Consider the following 16,959-nt stretch of genomic DNA (forward strand, 5'->3'; position numbering starts at 1 on the left):
GGGAAAAAGTTCTTTAGCCCAAACGCAGCCCCAAATGACTTCTTTCAGATCGTTCCGTTGGTACAGAGATACTTACTACAATATTCTAAATGCAAAGCAACAAAAGTAATAAAAGTTGCCTAGAAGGTTATTCTAAGTGGTTGTCTGAGTTGTTGTTTTTAACCCTCTTAATTTCCTTTCCATATGAAACTGTACAAAAATAAATCAAAGGAGAAAACATTTCAAACAGGGCTTCAACTAAAGGTAGGAAAATGTTATGCATTAACTATGCTTGAATAACACAATTACCCTTCACCTAAATCCACTTCTAATTATATGTCACTCTATCACAAATCCATTGTGTCAGATGTAAAATTAATTTTGACTGTGAAAATCCTTGGATTAAAATGGGGTAAGGGAGGAATTCTCTTGCGGCAGTGGGTTAAAGGATCCACTATTTTCACTGCTGTGGCTCAGGTCGCCGCTGTGGCACAGGTTCGATCCCTGGCTGAGAAACTTCCACATGCCATGGGCATGGCCAGAAAAGGGGGGAGGGCTAAAAGAAATCACATCTATGATAAAAGGAAACCCTAAACAAAACAAAAAGACAACCCACAGAAAGGGAGAAAATCTTTGCAAATGAAGCAACTGACAAGGGACTCATCTCCAAAATTTATAAACACCTCCTACAGCTCAATACCCAAAAAACAAACAACCCCATCCAAAAATGGGCAGAGGATCTCAACAGACAGTTCTCCAAAGAAGACATCCAGATGGCCAAAAAACACATGAAAAGATGTTCAACGTCACTCATGATTAGAGAAATGCAAATCAAAACCATGATGAGGTACCATCTTACACCAGCCAGAATGGCCATCATCCAAAAGTCTACAAACAATAAGTGCTGGAGAGGGTGTGGAGAAAAAGGAACCCTATGACACTGTTGGTGGGATTGTACATTGGTGCAACCCCTGTGGAAAGCAGTATGGAGATGCCTCAGAAAACTAAACATAGAACTACCATTTGATCCAGCAATCCCACTCCTGGGCATCTATCCAGAGAAAATCATGACTCACAAAGACACATGTACTCTGATGTTCATTGCAGCACTATTTGCAATAGCCAAGACATGGAAACAACCTAAATGCCCATTGACGGAGGAGTGGATCAAAAAGCTGTGGTACAGAGACACAATGGAGCATTACTCAGCCATTAAAAGGAACGAAATACCGGCATTTTTAGCAACGTGGATGGACCTAGAAGTTATCGTGCTAAGTGAAGTCAGTCAGACATTGAGACACCAACATCAAATGTTATCATTGACATGTGGAATCTAAAAAAAGGATGCAATAAACTTCTTTGCAGAACAGATACTGACTCACAGACTTTGAAAAACATGATTTCCAAATGAGACACGTTGAGGGGTGGGGGGATGCACTGAGGGTTTGGGATGGAAATCCCGTAAAATTTGGTTGTGATCATTGTTGTACACCTATAAATGGAATAAAATTCATTAAGTAATAAAAAAGGGGGAGGGCTAAAAAAAATCACATCTATGATAAATAATTAAAATTGAAATAATAGCAAACGCTACAATCTCACATCTCTATTTGCATCTGCTTAAAACACTTCAAATTTCTCAGGAATCCCATTGTGGCTCAGCAAGTTATGAATCCGACTAGTACCCATGAGGATGCGAGTTACATCCCTGGCCTCACTCAGTGGGTTAAGGATCTAGCATTGCTGGGAGCTGTGGTGAGGCTGCAGATGTGACTCTTATCTGGCATTGCTGTGTCTGTGGTGTAGGCCGGCAGCTGTAGCCCTGATTCAACCCCTAGCCTGGGAAATTCCTATGCAGCATCTGCAGCCCTGAAAAAGCGAAAAAAAAAAAAAAAAAAAAAAAAGGTTCAAATTTCTCACTTTTTTTTTTTAAAGATTGATTCATTCATTTATTTATTTTTTGTCTTTTTGCTATTTCTTGGGCCGCTCCCACGGCATATGGAGGTTCCCAGCTAGGGGTCGAATCGGAGATGTAGCCGCCGGCCTATACCACAGCCACAGCAACTCGGGATCCGAGCCGCATCTGCAACCTACACCACGGCTCACGGCAATGCCGGATCGTTAACCCACCGAGCAAGGGCAGGGACCGAACCCGCAACCTCATGGTTCCTAGTCGGATTCGTTAACCACTGCGCCACAATGGGAACTCCTCACTTTTTTTTTGTCTTTTTGGGGCCGCACCTGCAGCATATGGAGGTTCCCAGGCTAGGGGTTGAATCAGAGCTGTAGCCACTGGCCTGCACCACAGCCACAGCAATGTCAAATCCAAGCTACATTTGCGACCTACACCACAGCTCACGGCAATGCCAGATCCTTAAGTCACTGAGGGAGGCCAGGAATCGAACCTGTGTCCTCATGGATGCTATCAGATTCTTTTCCACTGAGCCACTATGGGAACTCCCCAACTGCACTTCTGAAGAGCCCAAATAAACTCTTTATTCTTCTTCTTTGTGGCCACACCCATGGGAAGCAGAAGTTCTTGGGCCAGGGATCGAACCCTCACCACAACAGTAACCAGAGTCACTGCAATGACAATCCTGAGCCACCAGGGAATTCCAATAAACTCTTTTCTTATTTGCAGTCTCCTGCCTTATCTTTTTAGTTGATATATGTCTGTATTGATGTGTTTGAATGTGGACCATGGATTCTTTTTCTTTTTTTTTTTTGTCTTTTTAGGGTCACACCCACAGCATATGGAGGCTCCCAGGCTAGGGGTCGAATCGGAGCTGGCAGCTGCCGGCCTACACCACGGCCACAGCAATTTAGGATATGAGCTGTGCCTGCACCTACACCACAGCTCATAGCAACACCAGATCCTTAACCCACTGAGCAAGGCCAGGGATCGAACCTGCATCCTCATGGATGCTAGTCAGATTCATTTCTGCTGAGCCACAATGGGAACCCCCGGAACACGGATTCTGTCTTCAGATTCTATTTACACATCTAATGTCTATTCAGATTTTTTAAGTTACTATTTTAAAAAAAAAATTCTTTAGAGCCATGCCATGGCATATGGAAGTTCCCAGGCTAGGGGTCTAATCAGAGCTGTAGCTGCCAGCCTACGCCACAGCAACGCCAGATCCAAGGCACATCTACGACCTGCACCACAGCTCACAGCAATGCTGGATCCCTAACCCGCTGAGCAAGGCCGGGGATCGAAACCACATCCTCATGGATACTAATTGGATTTATTTCCGCTGTGTCACAATGGGAACTCCATAAAGTCACTATTTTCAATAAACAGAAACGCTAAAAATTATGCATATCTGAAACCAGACACAGCCCTGAGGGGGTCCTGGGCGCAAGAGCCTTCCTGTGTCCCCCATTTCTTGTTCTTAGGAAATGGGCCTCATTCAGCCTCCATCGATGATGAGCCCATGACGTTGTCCAGGAACCTTCCGAGTTGGTTCTCCTCTCTGATCAGTGTGCCCTTCTCGCAAGTGCTGTTACTCTAGTCAGTAACCCAGAAGACCACCGTCGTGATCAAGCCGAGGTCTCCCGACTCCGGCTCTGATGACTAAGAGGCCCCCAACGAGAGAAGAATGCATGTTTCTCCCAATCCCGATTCCTATCTGAAAGCCTGGTCGTCTCCTTTTTACTATAAAACGCCTCACGTTTCTTCCCAAGGGGGGCACAGTCTTTAGGGCATCAGCCTGCCGTGACCCTCCTTTGCCTGGCAAAGCGATAAAGCTCTTTTTTTCTTCGTTACCCCAAACTCTGCGTTTCAACTCGGCACCAGCAGACAGAGGCTGATTTCCGGCAACATATCCACATACCTAAACATCAGATTGAGAACTTTCTTCCTATAGATACATCGCAAAAGCCCCAAACACTCTAAATATAAATTCTACAGTGCCATGAACTCTACGCCATGTGAACTGGAGAAATCTGAAGCCAAATTCAAGGTCAAGGGTGTCAGCAGCAGCCATGTGATTGATACACAGTCAGAATGCAAGTCAGCTACAGCTGTGTTCCTGGCAAGCCGCCTCAAGAAGGCAGCTAAAACTACTCTGAAGCAGGCCAAAAAAAATCCGACTTGCTACAGAACCTAAATATTCTGCCAAATTCCAGAGCTTTCTATCTCACCTTGTGGATTAAGCAATGAAATGACCTAATGAAATAAATTTTACTCCCTCTCTCCTCGTACTTCCAGACTCGGAAAGAATCTATCTTCGCTCTAAGAAAAATCTCTCTCTCTCTTCTTATGTGCTTAGGAGACACCTCCTCTTAGGTATCTGTCCTGTTTATGCCACAGTTTCTACTGAGTTCATGAGCAACCACGAGACGGAGCATGCGTGCCAAAGGAGGGTCATGATGGCCGGTGAGGGGGGGCAGAATTTGCCACCCCAAAATATGTCTCTTCGGCAAATAGATGATCTTGAGCCGACTATTCTTAAGAAACAGTAGACGGGAGAAGCTGGGAAAACCCGGTAGAAGTAGCCCTTTTGTAAGAGATATTTACATTTGTAAAGGAAAAATCTCCATTTGGAAGGGTGTTCCCCTCCCTGTACCTGGAAGAGCAGGGTGACTCTAAATTTCTAGAAACTCTTATCAATGGGGAGAACACGAACCTAAATCTGCATCACAATCTCAGCCTTATTTAGCTGCTCCACCTGAAAATCTCCCACCGAGGCCCCCAACCTCCAACCTCTTTTGTCTTCGGCTATTTAAGGTGAAGTATTTAAGGTGGTACCTTGAAACGTGGTACCTTAGGTCCTTTCAGGGACTTCCTGTTTTCCTGGGTCTCTCCCATGGCTACGGGAGATATTCAGGTGATTAAGCTTCTGTTTGTTTTTCCCCTGTTATTCTGTCTTTTATTATAGGGGGTCTCAGCCAAGAATCTAAAAGGGCAGAGGGAAAATTATTTTTTCTCCCCCCACATCCATGAAAAAGATTTTAGCAGCAGACAGATGCTAAAGGAGGCTCCCGGTTTCCAAATTATTTACTTTTTTTGGCTAGAAGAGCCACAATGGCCATTACCCACTGTAATAAGCCATTGTTATTTGTTCAAGTTGAAGTGATTCCCCAGGCTTCCTGGTGTTTGCTGCCTGGTGATTCTATTACCTTAGCCTTTTTCTTTAATAAGACTTCTCCCCTTCCTCACCAATGCTGGCTCTTAAGGCTATTTTTCTCCAACAAACTGATTGCAGGCCATAAAGATGTTCAGTAGCAATTAGGTTTTATTGTTCTCATCTCACTTAGGAGTACAGAAGCTATCAAAATGTAAAATGCACATTTCCTCTGACTTAGCAATCCCCCTTCCAGGAATTCATCCCTTAGACGGGTGCCTGTGTGGGTACAAGGAGGTATGCGCAGATACTAATTTGCAGCATGATTTAAAGCGGCAAATAATGGACACAATCTAACTATTCATCAATACGAGACTGCTTAAATAAAGAATGATGCGTATTGCAAGGCAGGCATGTGGTAGATCCCTGTGCGCTGAAGTGGCGTGCTCGGTACAAAAAGCAAGGCGGAACAAAGTCTCAAGCACGCCAGCAGATGTATTTTTTAAGGGACTATATATCCATATACGTGTGTGTGTGGGCATGCATGTGCGTACACGCGCGCACACACACACACACACACACACAAAATCTTTGGAAGAAGAACAAAAGAAATGGATGAAGGTAGTGACCTCTGGTAAGGGAACCAAGGGGCACATGAGGGGCAGTTTTCTATCTTTTCTGTAGGGCTTAACTTACGCTGTGTATCAATGGTATAAAGGTTTTAAACACACACAGAACACACACAGAGAGTAAAGAATAGTCATCAAAGAATGAACCCTGCCAAAGCTATCTCACAGTGGCACCTACTGGTAAAGTCACTGCCTGTCCCAACGTGTTCTCTACGAGAAGAAAACCCAACGTTTGCTCGGCGCGGCCATTTCAGCCCTTGGTCAGGAAATAGGTTTCTATTAAAGCCTTAGAAGGAACTCGTCACTCGTCCCAAGTCTTCCAAGCCTTAATAAGACTTAAAAGTACCATCTGGCTGGGAAGTTATGGTTCATTATCGTCTGAATTGCAAGCTATAAAAATGAGTGAAGCATCTCTCTATATCCTTCCGAGGAATGTTAAGTAAAAAAAGCAAGGCAGAAACAAAAAAAGTGGGCAGCGGATGCGGTCATTGATCTGAGAAGGGGAGGGGATTACACGCAGACCCACGGGTTGACTCGTATTTTAGAAATGGAAAGATAACCCATTAAAACAAAGAAGGAATGGCTGCTATAAAGGAAGGGAGGGGCTGTGCTGGAGAGGAGAGGAATGCATTCCATTTCTCCAAATCCTGGAGATGCTCAGCGGGAGCTGGTCTGCCTGCGTCCCAGGGGGACGTTCCCCAAGGTCTGGAGGTACTTTTAGTGTCACACCTGGGGGTCGGGAGGAGTGCACTGCTGACATCTAGTGGGTAGAGGAGAGCTCAGGGATGCGGCGGAATAGCCTACAGTGAACGGCCGCCTGGCTTCCCATAGCAAAGAACCATCCGGCCCAAAAGGTCCACAGTACAACTGATGTGTCTAAGAAGGAACTTGCACCTAGGATATTAAAAAAAAAAAAAAACCTCTTACAACGTAAAGTGACAAATAACACAATTTAAAAGTGGGCAATTGAGTTCCCGTCTTGGCTCAGTGGTTCAAAGATCTGACTAGGAACCATGAGGTTGCGGGTTCCAGCCCCGGACTCACTCAGTGAGTTAAGGCTCTGGCGTTGCCGGGAGCTGTGGTATAGGTTGCAGACACGGCTCGGATCTGGCGTGGTTGTGGCTGTGGCTGTGGCTGTGGTGTAGGCCGGCAGCTGTACCTCCGATTTGACCCCTGGCCTGGGAACCTCCACATGCCGCGGGTGCGGCTCTAAGAAGCAAAAAAAATAAAACAAAATTTTAAAATTTTAAAAATTAAAGTGGGCAAAGGATCTGAACAGGCAGTTCTCCAAAGATGATATACAAGCGGCCAATAAACACAGGAAAATATGTTCCACATCCTCAGACAGCAAGGAACGTGAATCAAAGCCACGGTGAGCTACGACTTCACACCCACTAGAATGGCTCTACGGTTAGCCCTTGAACAATGCAGGGGTTGGGGCAACGACGCCCCCCCCCAGGCAATCAAAAATCCAAGTATAACTTTACAGTCAGCACCCTGTATCCAGTTCCGCATCAGCGGATTCAACCAACTCTGGATCATGCAGTAATGTAGGATGTACTTAGTGCAAAAAACATTCACATATAAGTATACCCGTGCCCTTCAACTCCACGTTGTTCAAGAGTCAACGGTGATCAAAAAGACCATAACAAGTGTTGAAGATATGGAGAAAGTGGAACCCTCGCGCACTGCTGATGGGTATGAAAAACGCTCTCACCACTTTGGAAAACACTCTGGCAGTTCCTCACAAAATTAAATATACAGTCACCATGTGACCTGCAATTCCACTCCTAGGTATACACCCAAGTGAAATGAAAACCTATGTCCACGCAAAAACTGGTACACAAATGTTCATAGCAGCATGATTCATAGCAGCCAAAAAGTAGAAATGGCAAATGTCTACCAATGGATGAATGGATAAATCAACTGTGATATAACCACATCATGAACTATTATTTTTTAATAAAAAGAAATAAAGTACTGATAGACGCTACAGCATGGAACGACCTTAAATTAACAACATTACGCTAAGTGAAAGAAGCCAGTCACAAAAGGCCACATACTGTTATGATTCCATTTAGGGTTGACCCTTGAACGACACAGCTTTGAACACTGCGGGTCCACTCAGATGTGGATTTTTTTCACGAGGTAATACTACAGTACCACGTGATCCATGGTTAGTTGAATCCATAGATGCAGAATCACAGATATGGAAGAACGTGTATTCGGAGGGGTGCCTGGCAGATCTTCGACGACACAGAGGGTCAGAACCCCAACCCCTGAATTATTCAAAGGTCAACTGTATACAAAATAGCCAGAACAGGAAAACCCACAGAGACAGAAGACAGATTAATGGTTGCCTAGAGCTGGGATGACAGGAAGCCTCGGGGTGTCAGCTAAAGGGTGTGGGGTTTCTTTTTGGAGTCATCAAAATGGTCCAAAATTGATTGCGGTGATGGTTGCCGAGATCTGTGAACGTGCGCCATACACTTTGAATGGCTAAATTCTATGGTATGTGAATCACATCTCAATCAACCGTTACTAAAAATCCAATCACAACGCGGGGGTGAATACTCTGATGGAGGTGGGTGCAAGGCACAGAAGGCAGAGGCCAGGAAAGAAAAGTCCAGAAAGGCTTCCCCCGATGAATAGGAACCTGTCAGTCATCAGGTTTGGTTTACTTTTTTAATTCTTTTTTTTTTTTAAGGGCCACACCCACAGCATATGGAGGTTCCCAGGCTAGGGGTCGAATCGGAGCTACAGCTGCCAGCCTACACCAGAGCCACAGCAACGCCAGATCCGAGCCACATCTGTGACCTACAGCACAGCTCACGGCAACGCCGGATCCTTAACCCAGTGAGCGAGGCCAGGGATCGAACCTGAGACCTCATGGATACTAGAGGGGTTCATTACCACTGAGCCACATTGGGATCCCCTTGCAATTAAATTCTTCATTGGTTTTATTGAGATTCCAGGGGTAGGGAGGTCGCAGGAAGGGGGCCATTTCAGGTATAGGGAATCTCAGGAGACATCTGAAAAACTCATTCAGATTGTCCGACTACAAAATCCCAAGCGTGGGAAGGACAAGGACACCATGGTGTGACTTAGCAGAGTGGCAGGTGGTGGAGCACACTGGCCTTCGCTCCCGGCCAAAACCCTGGACTGAATATTTTATGGGCAAAGGAATCGGTGGAAGAGGAAGAGCAGCAGCAGAAGAAAAGACGACGGATCTAGAGACGGGACAGCCTGTGTCTTTATATTAGATGTCCTAAATTGTCACCACAGTCAACTCAACCCTCTCCTAAATGTTAAGCTTGAAAACTGCTACAAAGAGAGACCAGCCCAGGACCATGTCTTTCTTCAAGGCACAGCTGACAAGCTGGACGACTCAGTACTAAGTGGTTTGACGGAAACGAAAAACAGTAAGAGGAGTAAGAATAAGAAAAACCACCTATGATTTAAATGTCCCGATGTTATGAGAAAAAATAATAGTGGCCCCTTCTGAGTTTAGACAAGAGCCAGAAACACAACGACAACGACGCAACCCAAAGAGCCACTTACCACAGGAACACGGGCATTTGGCTCAAATTCTGTAGAATCAGCATCTGAAAACGAAGAAACGAGCTCAGTAACTCACCAATACTGCTGAAAAGTAACTGAAGGAACGAGAATGCTTTTCATGAAGGTTATTAGAAAATCGCAGACTTACCTTTCAAGTTGAGACAGTTTCTCGCAAACTCGATCACTGCCAGTTGCATCCCGAGGCACACTCCTAGTTGAAAGAACACACGCATAAAGCAAATCAGCATATGGTGCAGCGCTTGCTGTTTCCTGCTCATTTGTTGCCGACCTCCTCCATCCAGAACGGAGGAGGTGCCAACAGAGTTTGCTGCTGTAGCCTCTGCCCTCAGAACACACGTGCAGGGGCAGGAAGGGGCTGGATGGCCCGAGTTGAGAAGGAAAAGGGTGGGAAAGGACAAGCTGAGGTCCAAAAGGGAAAGCTGCCTCCACCAGAGCGCCTGATGCCCTCACAGGATGTCTAACGACACCTCCTCATTCAAGAGGGGGTCTCCCGGGGCTGGGACGTCACATTCCCTCTTCTCGAGGTAGATGCACAGCCTTAAATACAGGCTGTGCTTGCGGGCAGCCCCTGCGGGCCAGCGGGCTGGGATCCAAGGAGCTCCTACAGGCGGCCAGTGGAGCAGGCGGTCTCTGCCCGGCTGCTGGGCCCTGAACAGCCCTGTAATCCTTGCCCCAGGGAAGGAGCAGCATCTGGGGGTGCTGGTGCCTCTGCTGCGGGCAGCAGCGTGATGGCGCGGCAAAATGGACCTGAACAAAGAGCTCGGTAAGGAGAAAAAAGGACTCGTGTGGGTCCAGGCCTGTTGCTATGGCCCAGCTCCACATTCACTGCAGCCCATCAATCCTCTCAAACAAACAAGCACCAAGGAACCTTCCAGATGCTTTTACAGGCACATCCAAGGTACAGAAGGGGCTCAAAGGAGAGAGCAATCAATACACAGGCACGCCAGGACAAGTCGATAAGCACGTAACAGCTGAGTGTTTTGGGGGGAACTTTAGGAAGTTCCAGAAGGCCAGGACATAAAGAGACACTGTGTGCAAGAGAAAGCTAAAGAGCCACAAACAATTCTATGCAGTGAAAATTATCCGAAGACCGCTCACCACATTTCAACAGAAACAAAACAAGATTACTTCAAAAGAAAACAGTGGTCCAGATGAGCCTGGATGGGCAAAACAAAGCAAAGCTTCTCTGGTGAAAATGGAGCCCAAGCGGACAGCATCTAGGAGGCGAATCAAACAACAGGCAAGCGGGGAAACGAAGAGTCGGCCGAGACTAGGTCAGGCGCACCAAAGCAGGTCCACTCAGTCCGGAAACCCACCAGCTCACGCAAGCACAGCACGGAACACAGCCCCTCCCAGCTCCCTCCACTGCCTCACTCCCCAACCGCAGGGCTGCCTTTTTCCCCATTGAGCCTGTGTTTCATCCGGTTTCACTGCTTTGCAATTGCACCAGAAGCATTGAAAAGATCAAGCTCTACTAAGTCTTAACAGAGCTGGCCCTGTACCACTGGATGGCCTTCCTGCATTATCTTTTCTAGAAGGAGCATATACATTTCAACTTCAACTTTTTTTTTTTTTTTTTTTTTTTTTTTTCAGGTGAGAAACAGCATTGTGGCATCTTGTTGGGTTGGTCTCTGCTTGAAGTGGTGCGAGATGGATTCAGCGGGGAATCAGAGAAGGCAAGGGCAGGAAAGAACAGCAGCTCGTCCCAGCCTCTTGCTACCCAACCACAACACTGCAAGTTCTCCGAGGTTGCCAATGTTTTTGCTGGAAAGGGCCAGAGAGTCAAGATTTTAAGCTCTGCAGGCTGTAGGGTCTCAAATTCTGCCAATGTACTGCAAACGCAGCCACAGACAATATGTAAACAAATTGGTTGTGTCTGTGTTCCAAGAAAAGATTGTTGACAAAAAGGCTGTGAGGCGTCCCATTGTGGCTCAGCAGTAACGAACCCGTCTAGGAACCATGAGGATGCAGGTTCGATCCCTGGTCTCACTCAGTGGGTTAAGGACCCGGCGTTGCCGTGAGCTGTGGTGTAGGTCGCAGATGCGGCTCGGATCCTGAGTTGCTGTGGCTGTGGAGCAGACCGGGGGCTGTAGCTCTAATTCGACCCCTAACCCGGGAACTTCCACATGCCTGGGATGCAGCCCTAAAAAGCAAATAAGTAAATAAATAAACAAATAAAAGGCTGTGAGCCAGGTATTTATTTAAGACTTGCAGAAGGTAGTTTCCAGACACTGCAGCAAACTACATGGCACCTGAATATTCACATTCAAGGTTCTACTTTTCACATTAACACACTCTAGTTGCCCTACTAGCGAAAAATCTAAAGCGTTCATAGCTAGGATTCATAAACATCAGTTTTACCCAGAAAAGGAATCTTCCTTGCCCTTGCCCAAGAAATCGCCTGGAGTTTTCCCAAGGTTCCTCTGATTCCGAAGCCTCCTGGCACAAGAACACCACTGCAATCAACACAAAAGGAGGATGAATGTGATATGATTTTTAGTTGTAAAACTGTTTTCAGCCATTCATGCTCAGTGATCCCAAATCCAGCACGTGGCACAATTGCTAGAGAACGGGCTTGGAATCTATTCTCAGAATCGATGACATGATTTCATATCCTAAACTTTCTTCTTGAAATCCTCCCAATGTTATAAACAAGTTGCAACAATTCCTTACAGCTGACCTTGATAGATACTGATAGGCGCTTGCAGCACGGGAGCATAGTGACTGAGAAACTCGATTCAATTAAAAATGCCACCGAAAAAATGATCTGAATAAAAATAGGTCAAGGTTCTCTTAAAAGCACTACTATAAAAATCTTCAGGCCTCTTATGCAATCAGAAGGAGTTCAACTGGTAACAATCAGCCTTAGATTTCGATGGCTAACTAAGTTGTGGCACAGGAAAATTTCCTGGCTCGGAGACACTTGACAGATTTTCTAGGTAAACACTCTCATTTGAAAAGAGAAAAACTAGAGGGTCGTGCTACCCTCCCAGCACAGCGCCACCCCCAAGAGTTCCATGGATCGCTAATCAACTCGTGTAAAAAAAAAGCAAAACCAAGAGAGGGAGGATTGTCACTGCTGCCTTCAACTTTGTACACGGAAGCGCCATCTCTGCATCTCTCAGTAGCATCAGCTCACTTTCCCTCCAATACGCTGTCTAAACCCTCCCTGGAATAAAGCTGTTTCCTTTGCACGAGCCACGAACATTTTCACGGCACGGTTCAAAGTAAACGCAATGTAAATGCAGCACAACCGCTCAGAATCAGCCCAAACTACCTTTCACAAGACCCCAAAACTGCCAACTGGGGTAAATCGAATCATTACGGGGAAATCACAGTAGCGCTGTCCTAAATGGCGTGGACGGTGCTCGGTACTCACTCAGCTTTGCAGAGCTTCTGCCAAGCTTCGTGGAATTTCACAGGGTCCTCAGTTTCGGTGGTCTGCTCCAGATCGATGGAGTCTATGTACTAAAAACATGCAACAGATTAAAGGGACATTTCGGAACAATAAATACTGGAACATACTAGAGACAACTAACACTGACACGGTTACGAAATCACTACCTATTATGCAGACACAGTAGTGGTCACTTGGCATTGAAAAGCACCACCTCTGTCCTGCGGCTCTTATAATCTTTGGGGGAGATTCCGAAACCAAACCACTGGGAGATAATGGCTGTGATGGGCAATGAAGAGAAAGCTGCGGAAGGAACCAGGAGCCAGAGCTGATCCAGACGCGGGCTGGAGAAAGGAAGAGAAGGGCTGCCTTCGGGAAGCTCTCCAGGGAGGGGATGTCCGAGAGGCGAAGCCCTCAAGGACGAGGGGACGTAAGCTGGGCACCTGCGCACGTCTGTGCAGTGGGGAGCCAGTGGGAAAGGTGAGCGGGAGATGGGGGGAGCCCCACAAAGGAACCACAGAGGAAAGAGAGCAGTGACCACTCCAGGGACCTCAAAAGAAGCTCCACCCAGCAAGGGAAAAGTTTACACTGGAAGCCACTGAAAGGTCTTAAGGAACAGAGTGATTGTGTTTATTTATTTATTTTTGTCTTTTTGACCTACACCACAGCTCACGGCAATGCGGGATCCTCAACCCACTGAGCAAGGCCAGGGATCGAACCCGCAACCTGATGGTTCCTAGTCGGATTCGTTAACCACTGAGCCACAACGGGAACTCCAGAACGGAGTGATTTTAAAAAGATCACTCTGGCTGGCACAGTGAGGGAAACAGATGAAAGACTGAAAACCACTTGGTGGCTTCCCGCACAAGTCAGGCAGGATAAACACAGCGCAAGCCCAAGATTCAAACAGTCCTTAGTGGAAGCCACTGACAAAGAATTCTAGTTTAGGAAAAACATGGACAACAATTCCTATGTACATAATGGTCCGTATATATCTATATTATCTTGGTATTTCTGTTTTAAAAAGTACTATCTGAATATATCTTAAGGTACAAAAATTTTAGGAGTCCCCATCGTGGCTCAGCAGAAACGAATCTGACCAGTATTCATGAGGACGAAGGTTCGATCCCTGGCCTCGCTCAGTGGGTTGAGGATCTGGTGTTGCTGTGGCTGTGGTGTTGGCCAGCAGCTGCAACTCCGATTCAACCCCTAGCCTGGGAGCTTCCATATGCTGCAGGTGTGACCCTTAAAAGAAAAAAAAAAAAAATTCACTTTATAAAATTTGTATTAAAACTGATTTTCTGGAGTTCCCGTTGTGGTGCAGCGGAAACGAATCCGACTAGGAACCATGAGGTGTGGCCCTAAAAAGACCAAAAAAAAAAAAAAAAAAAAAAAAAAACTGATTTTCTATTGTTTTTTTCTATGAGGACCTGGGGGACTTAGAGGAACAAGGACAGGAAGGAAAGTATTTCTTGGAAAATCAAAAATAAAAACTGATTAGAAAGGAGTTCTCTGATGACCCAGCAGGTTAAGGATACAGCCTTGTTGCTGCCATGGCACAGGTTCAGTCCCTGGCCCGGGAATTTCTGCATGCTGCAGGCGTGACCAAAAATAAAAATAGATTAAAAAGCAATGAGAGGAGTTCCCATTGTGGCTCAGTGGGTTAAAGACCTGATGTTGCCTCTGTGAGGATGCAGGTTTGAACCCCTGCCTTGTTCAGTGGATTAAGGTTGTGGCATTGCCATGAGCTGTGGTGTCGGTCCCAGATGCGGCTCCGATCTGATGTTGCCGTGGCTGTGGTGTAAGCCAGCAGCTGTGGGCTACTGATTGGACCCCCAGCCCGGGAATCTCCCTATGCTGCTGGTGCAGCCCTAAAAAGCAAAAAAAAATTAGAAAAATAAAAAACAAATAATCACTTTGCCAGATATATGGCATTTTAAAAATCTGGACTCAATTCCAGTGCTAAAGGGGGGGAAAGTTCCATTATTTTATCAGGTAAACACAAAATACTTAAATGACCATGAAGTACATATGTCCCCAAATGTCCAAAGCCTCATTTCAGAAACTGTGCCTTAAACCTACATGTAGAAGAGCAGTTAACATGGCAGGTCTGACCACTTTCCTTGGAAAGGCCTGCTTGTGCCGGCCCTTGGCTGGCAGCTGGAAATGTGGATTTGGGGAGGGTTCTCGCCATTCCCAGAACTGGTAAGAGTGGCTCCCTGTGCCCACAGTATTTGTAGAAACAATATGATGTGTGCAGAACACCTGCGTTCCTCCTGGGAGTCTGGAATTGTGACACTCCGTAGGCAGAGGGCACCCACGTGGCCAGCCCCCCGTCACACCCTGGGCACTGAGTCTCTCACAAGCTTCCCTGGTAGACAGCACTTCACATGTGTTGTCACAGCTCCCTGCTAGGGGACTTAAGCATGTCCTCTGTGACTCCGCTGCAGGAGGACTCTTGGGAGTTTGCGTCTGGTCTCCCCCAGATTTCATCCCATGTGCCTCTTGCCTTTGCTGAGTTGGCTCTGCATCCTAGCACTGTAGTAAGTCATAATCGTGAGGACAGGCGTAGGCTTAGTCCTGGGAGTCCTCCTGGTGAATCACCGATCCAGGAGGTGGGCTTGGGGACCCTTCAGGACAACCTGCCTGTCTGCGACACAAGCTGCCACGATGAAGGACTGAAATACGCAGAACAGGTGGGGCCTCACCATCAGATTCAACTTGTGGTTGATGGCCAAAGCTGAGTGTTCCAGGGCTTTGAACACGGAGGCGTAGCAGTCCCTGAGCTTGGTGTACTTGCCAACCAGGGCTATGGAACACGTTTTCTGTAACCTTTCATACCTGGGAAGGAAAACAAGCTTAAAGGTTATATGCATGTGACAACACATCACAAGCATAAGGACAGCCGCTGTTCTTATCCCAAGGCACTTTTTAAAACCTGACGAGCAGACATGCCTTGAATTTGATGTACTTGACTCAAATCCCCTCCCCACGCCGAAAGAACAAAAATCTGTACTCCAAGAGATTTCAAAATCACGAGAAAGCCCAACATTGACTTACATAAGCAGGCACAGTGATAAATTCGAGAAGAGGATATCAGAGAAAAAGGCAAAAGCATTCAAAATTAAAAGAAAAAACTTCTCCCCATCTCATAAACATGAGCTGTCCTTAAATTCATTTCTAAGGTGACACTGCATAAGAAAACGCATTCTCAGTGTCAAAAGGAGACACTCTAATATTAACTTTGTAAGGTGACACTCTATAAGAAAATGCATTCAAAGTGTCTACATTAAAAACTGCTACATTCCCAGCTGGCCCACAAAAGCCAGGTTATTTGTGGCATTCCTGAAGAATGGTGCTGAACTATTTAAAATATTATAAGCCACTTGGATCATTTTTATGAGAAAATTCCATTCTACGTAAGACACTCAATCACATTTTACCATCAGAGACACAATCTTTACTGTTGCTTTTGTCAGGAGATCTGTTCAAAGGACATGAAAAATGTCTGGTCTGGTACTAAGTATGTGGAAATGTTATTTAGGGCTGAAGATTTTTTAGGGCTTCGGGGGCAACCTGTTCCCCAAACACCCAAGAACAAAAATGTTACCAGGATGAGAAATATTCCTCTTTCGTATCAACATCTGCAAAGAGCGAAAGAGAAGCGTGATGGGAAGAGGCTGGAAGAAGAAAAAAGCACAAGGAGCTAAGAAGTCAAAACCGACAGCAAAGGTGACTTTCTAGGAAGAGCGTGAGAGAAAGAGGCTAAACCTTCAACTTGCTACTTAATTTTATGTCGCTCTGGAGACTGCCTGCCTGCCACCCAGCTCTAAGGCAAGGACGCAGGGAACAAAGCAAGGTGGGGTCAGGCCAAGATGACGGCAGAGGTCGGTGCGTCCCATCCCAGAGTATGGCCCGTGGGCGCTGGCCCAGCCCTCACCCGATCTCACCCCTCCTCTGATGGAGGGACATGGGCTCTGCTCCCGGGAAGGACGCAGGGCTGCGGTCAGCAGCGCCACCCCCGCTTCCACTCACCTTTGTCTGGTCTTCCTGGGGAAGGAGTCACCTGGCAGCTGGAAGGACAGGGGAGGCCGCTGGGTCAGGCCAGTGGAGGAAGGAGGCCAGCTGCCGCCCAGGCCGGGCTCCCGGAGCACTGCCCCGACCAGCCAAGCACCTGCCTCCTGCTCCTGCCTCGTGCTCCCCCTTCGGCCGTCAGCTGGGTGTGAGGCAGGCAGCTGACACGGCTGTGAGCTGCTGAGGGGAGGCAGGCGTGGGGTGGGCTTCGCAGGAAGGTTCCCAGGAG

General features: G+C 46.7%; 1 protein-coding gene across 5 annotated transcripts in view; it reads right to left on the reverse strand.

Annotated features, from left to right (window-relative positions):
* Window positions 1–16,959, reverse strand: part of CTPS2 (CTP synthase 2) — a 130,392-nt gene that overhangs the window by 71,655 nt on the left and 41,778 nt on the right. For all 5 annotated transcript variants that reach the window (XM_021080709.1, XM_021080706.1, XM_021080708.1 and 2 more), the window contains 5 exons: window positions 15,365–15,497; window positions 12,639–12,727; window positions 11,621–11,715; window positions 9,387–9,449; window positions 9,239–9,282 (listed from right to left, as the gene is read on the reverse strand). In XM_021080709.1, the coding sequence (XP_020936368.1) occupies window positions 9,239–9,282; window positions 9,387–9,449; window positions 11,621–11,715; window positions 12,639–12,727; window positions 15,365–15,497 (424 nt within the window). The remainder of the gene's footprint in view (window positions 1–9,238; window positions 9,283–9,386; window positions 9,450–11,620; window positions 11,716–12,638; window positions 12,728–15,364; window positions 15,498–16,959) is intronic.

This window comes from Sus scrofa, chromosome X (assembly GCF_000003025.6).
Source record: "Sus scrofa isolate TJ Tabasco breed Duroc chromosome X, Sscrofa11.1, whole genome shotgun sequence".
Taxonomy (NCBI): Eukaryota; Metazoa; Chordata; class Mammalia; order Artiodactyla; family Suidae; genus Sus; species Sus scrofa.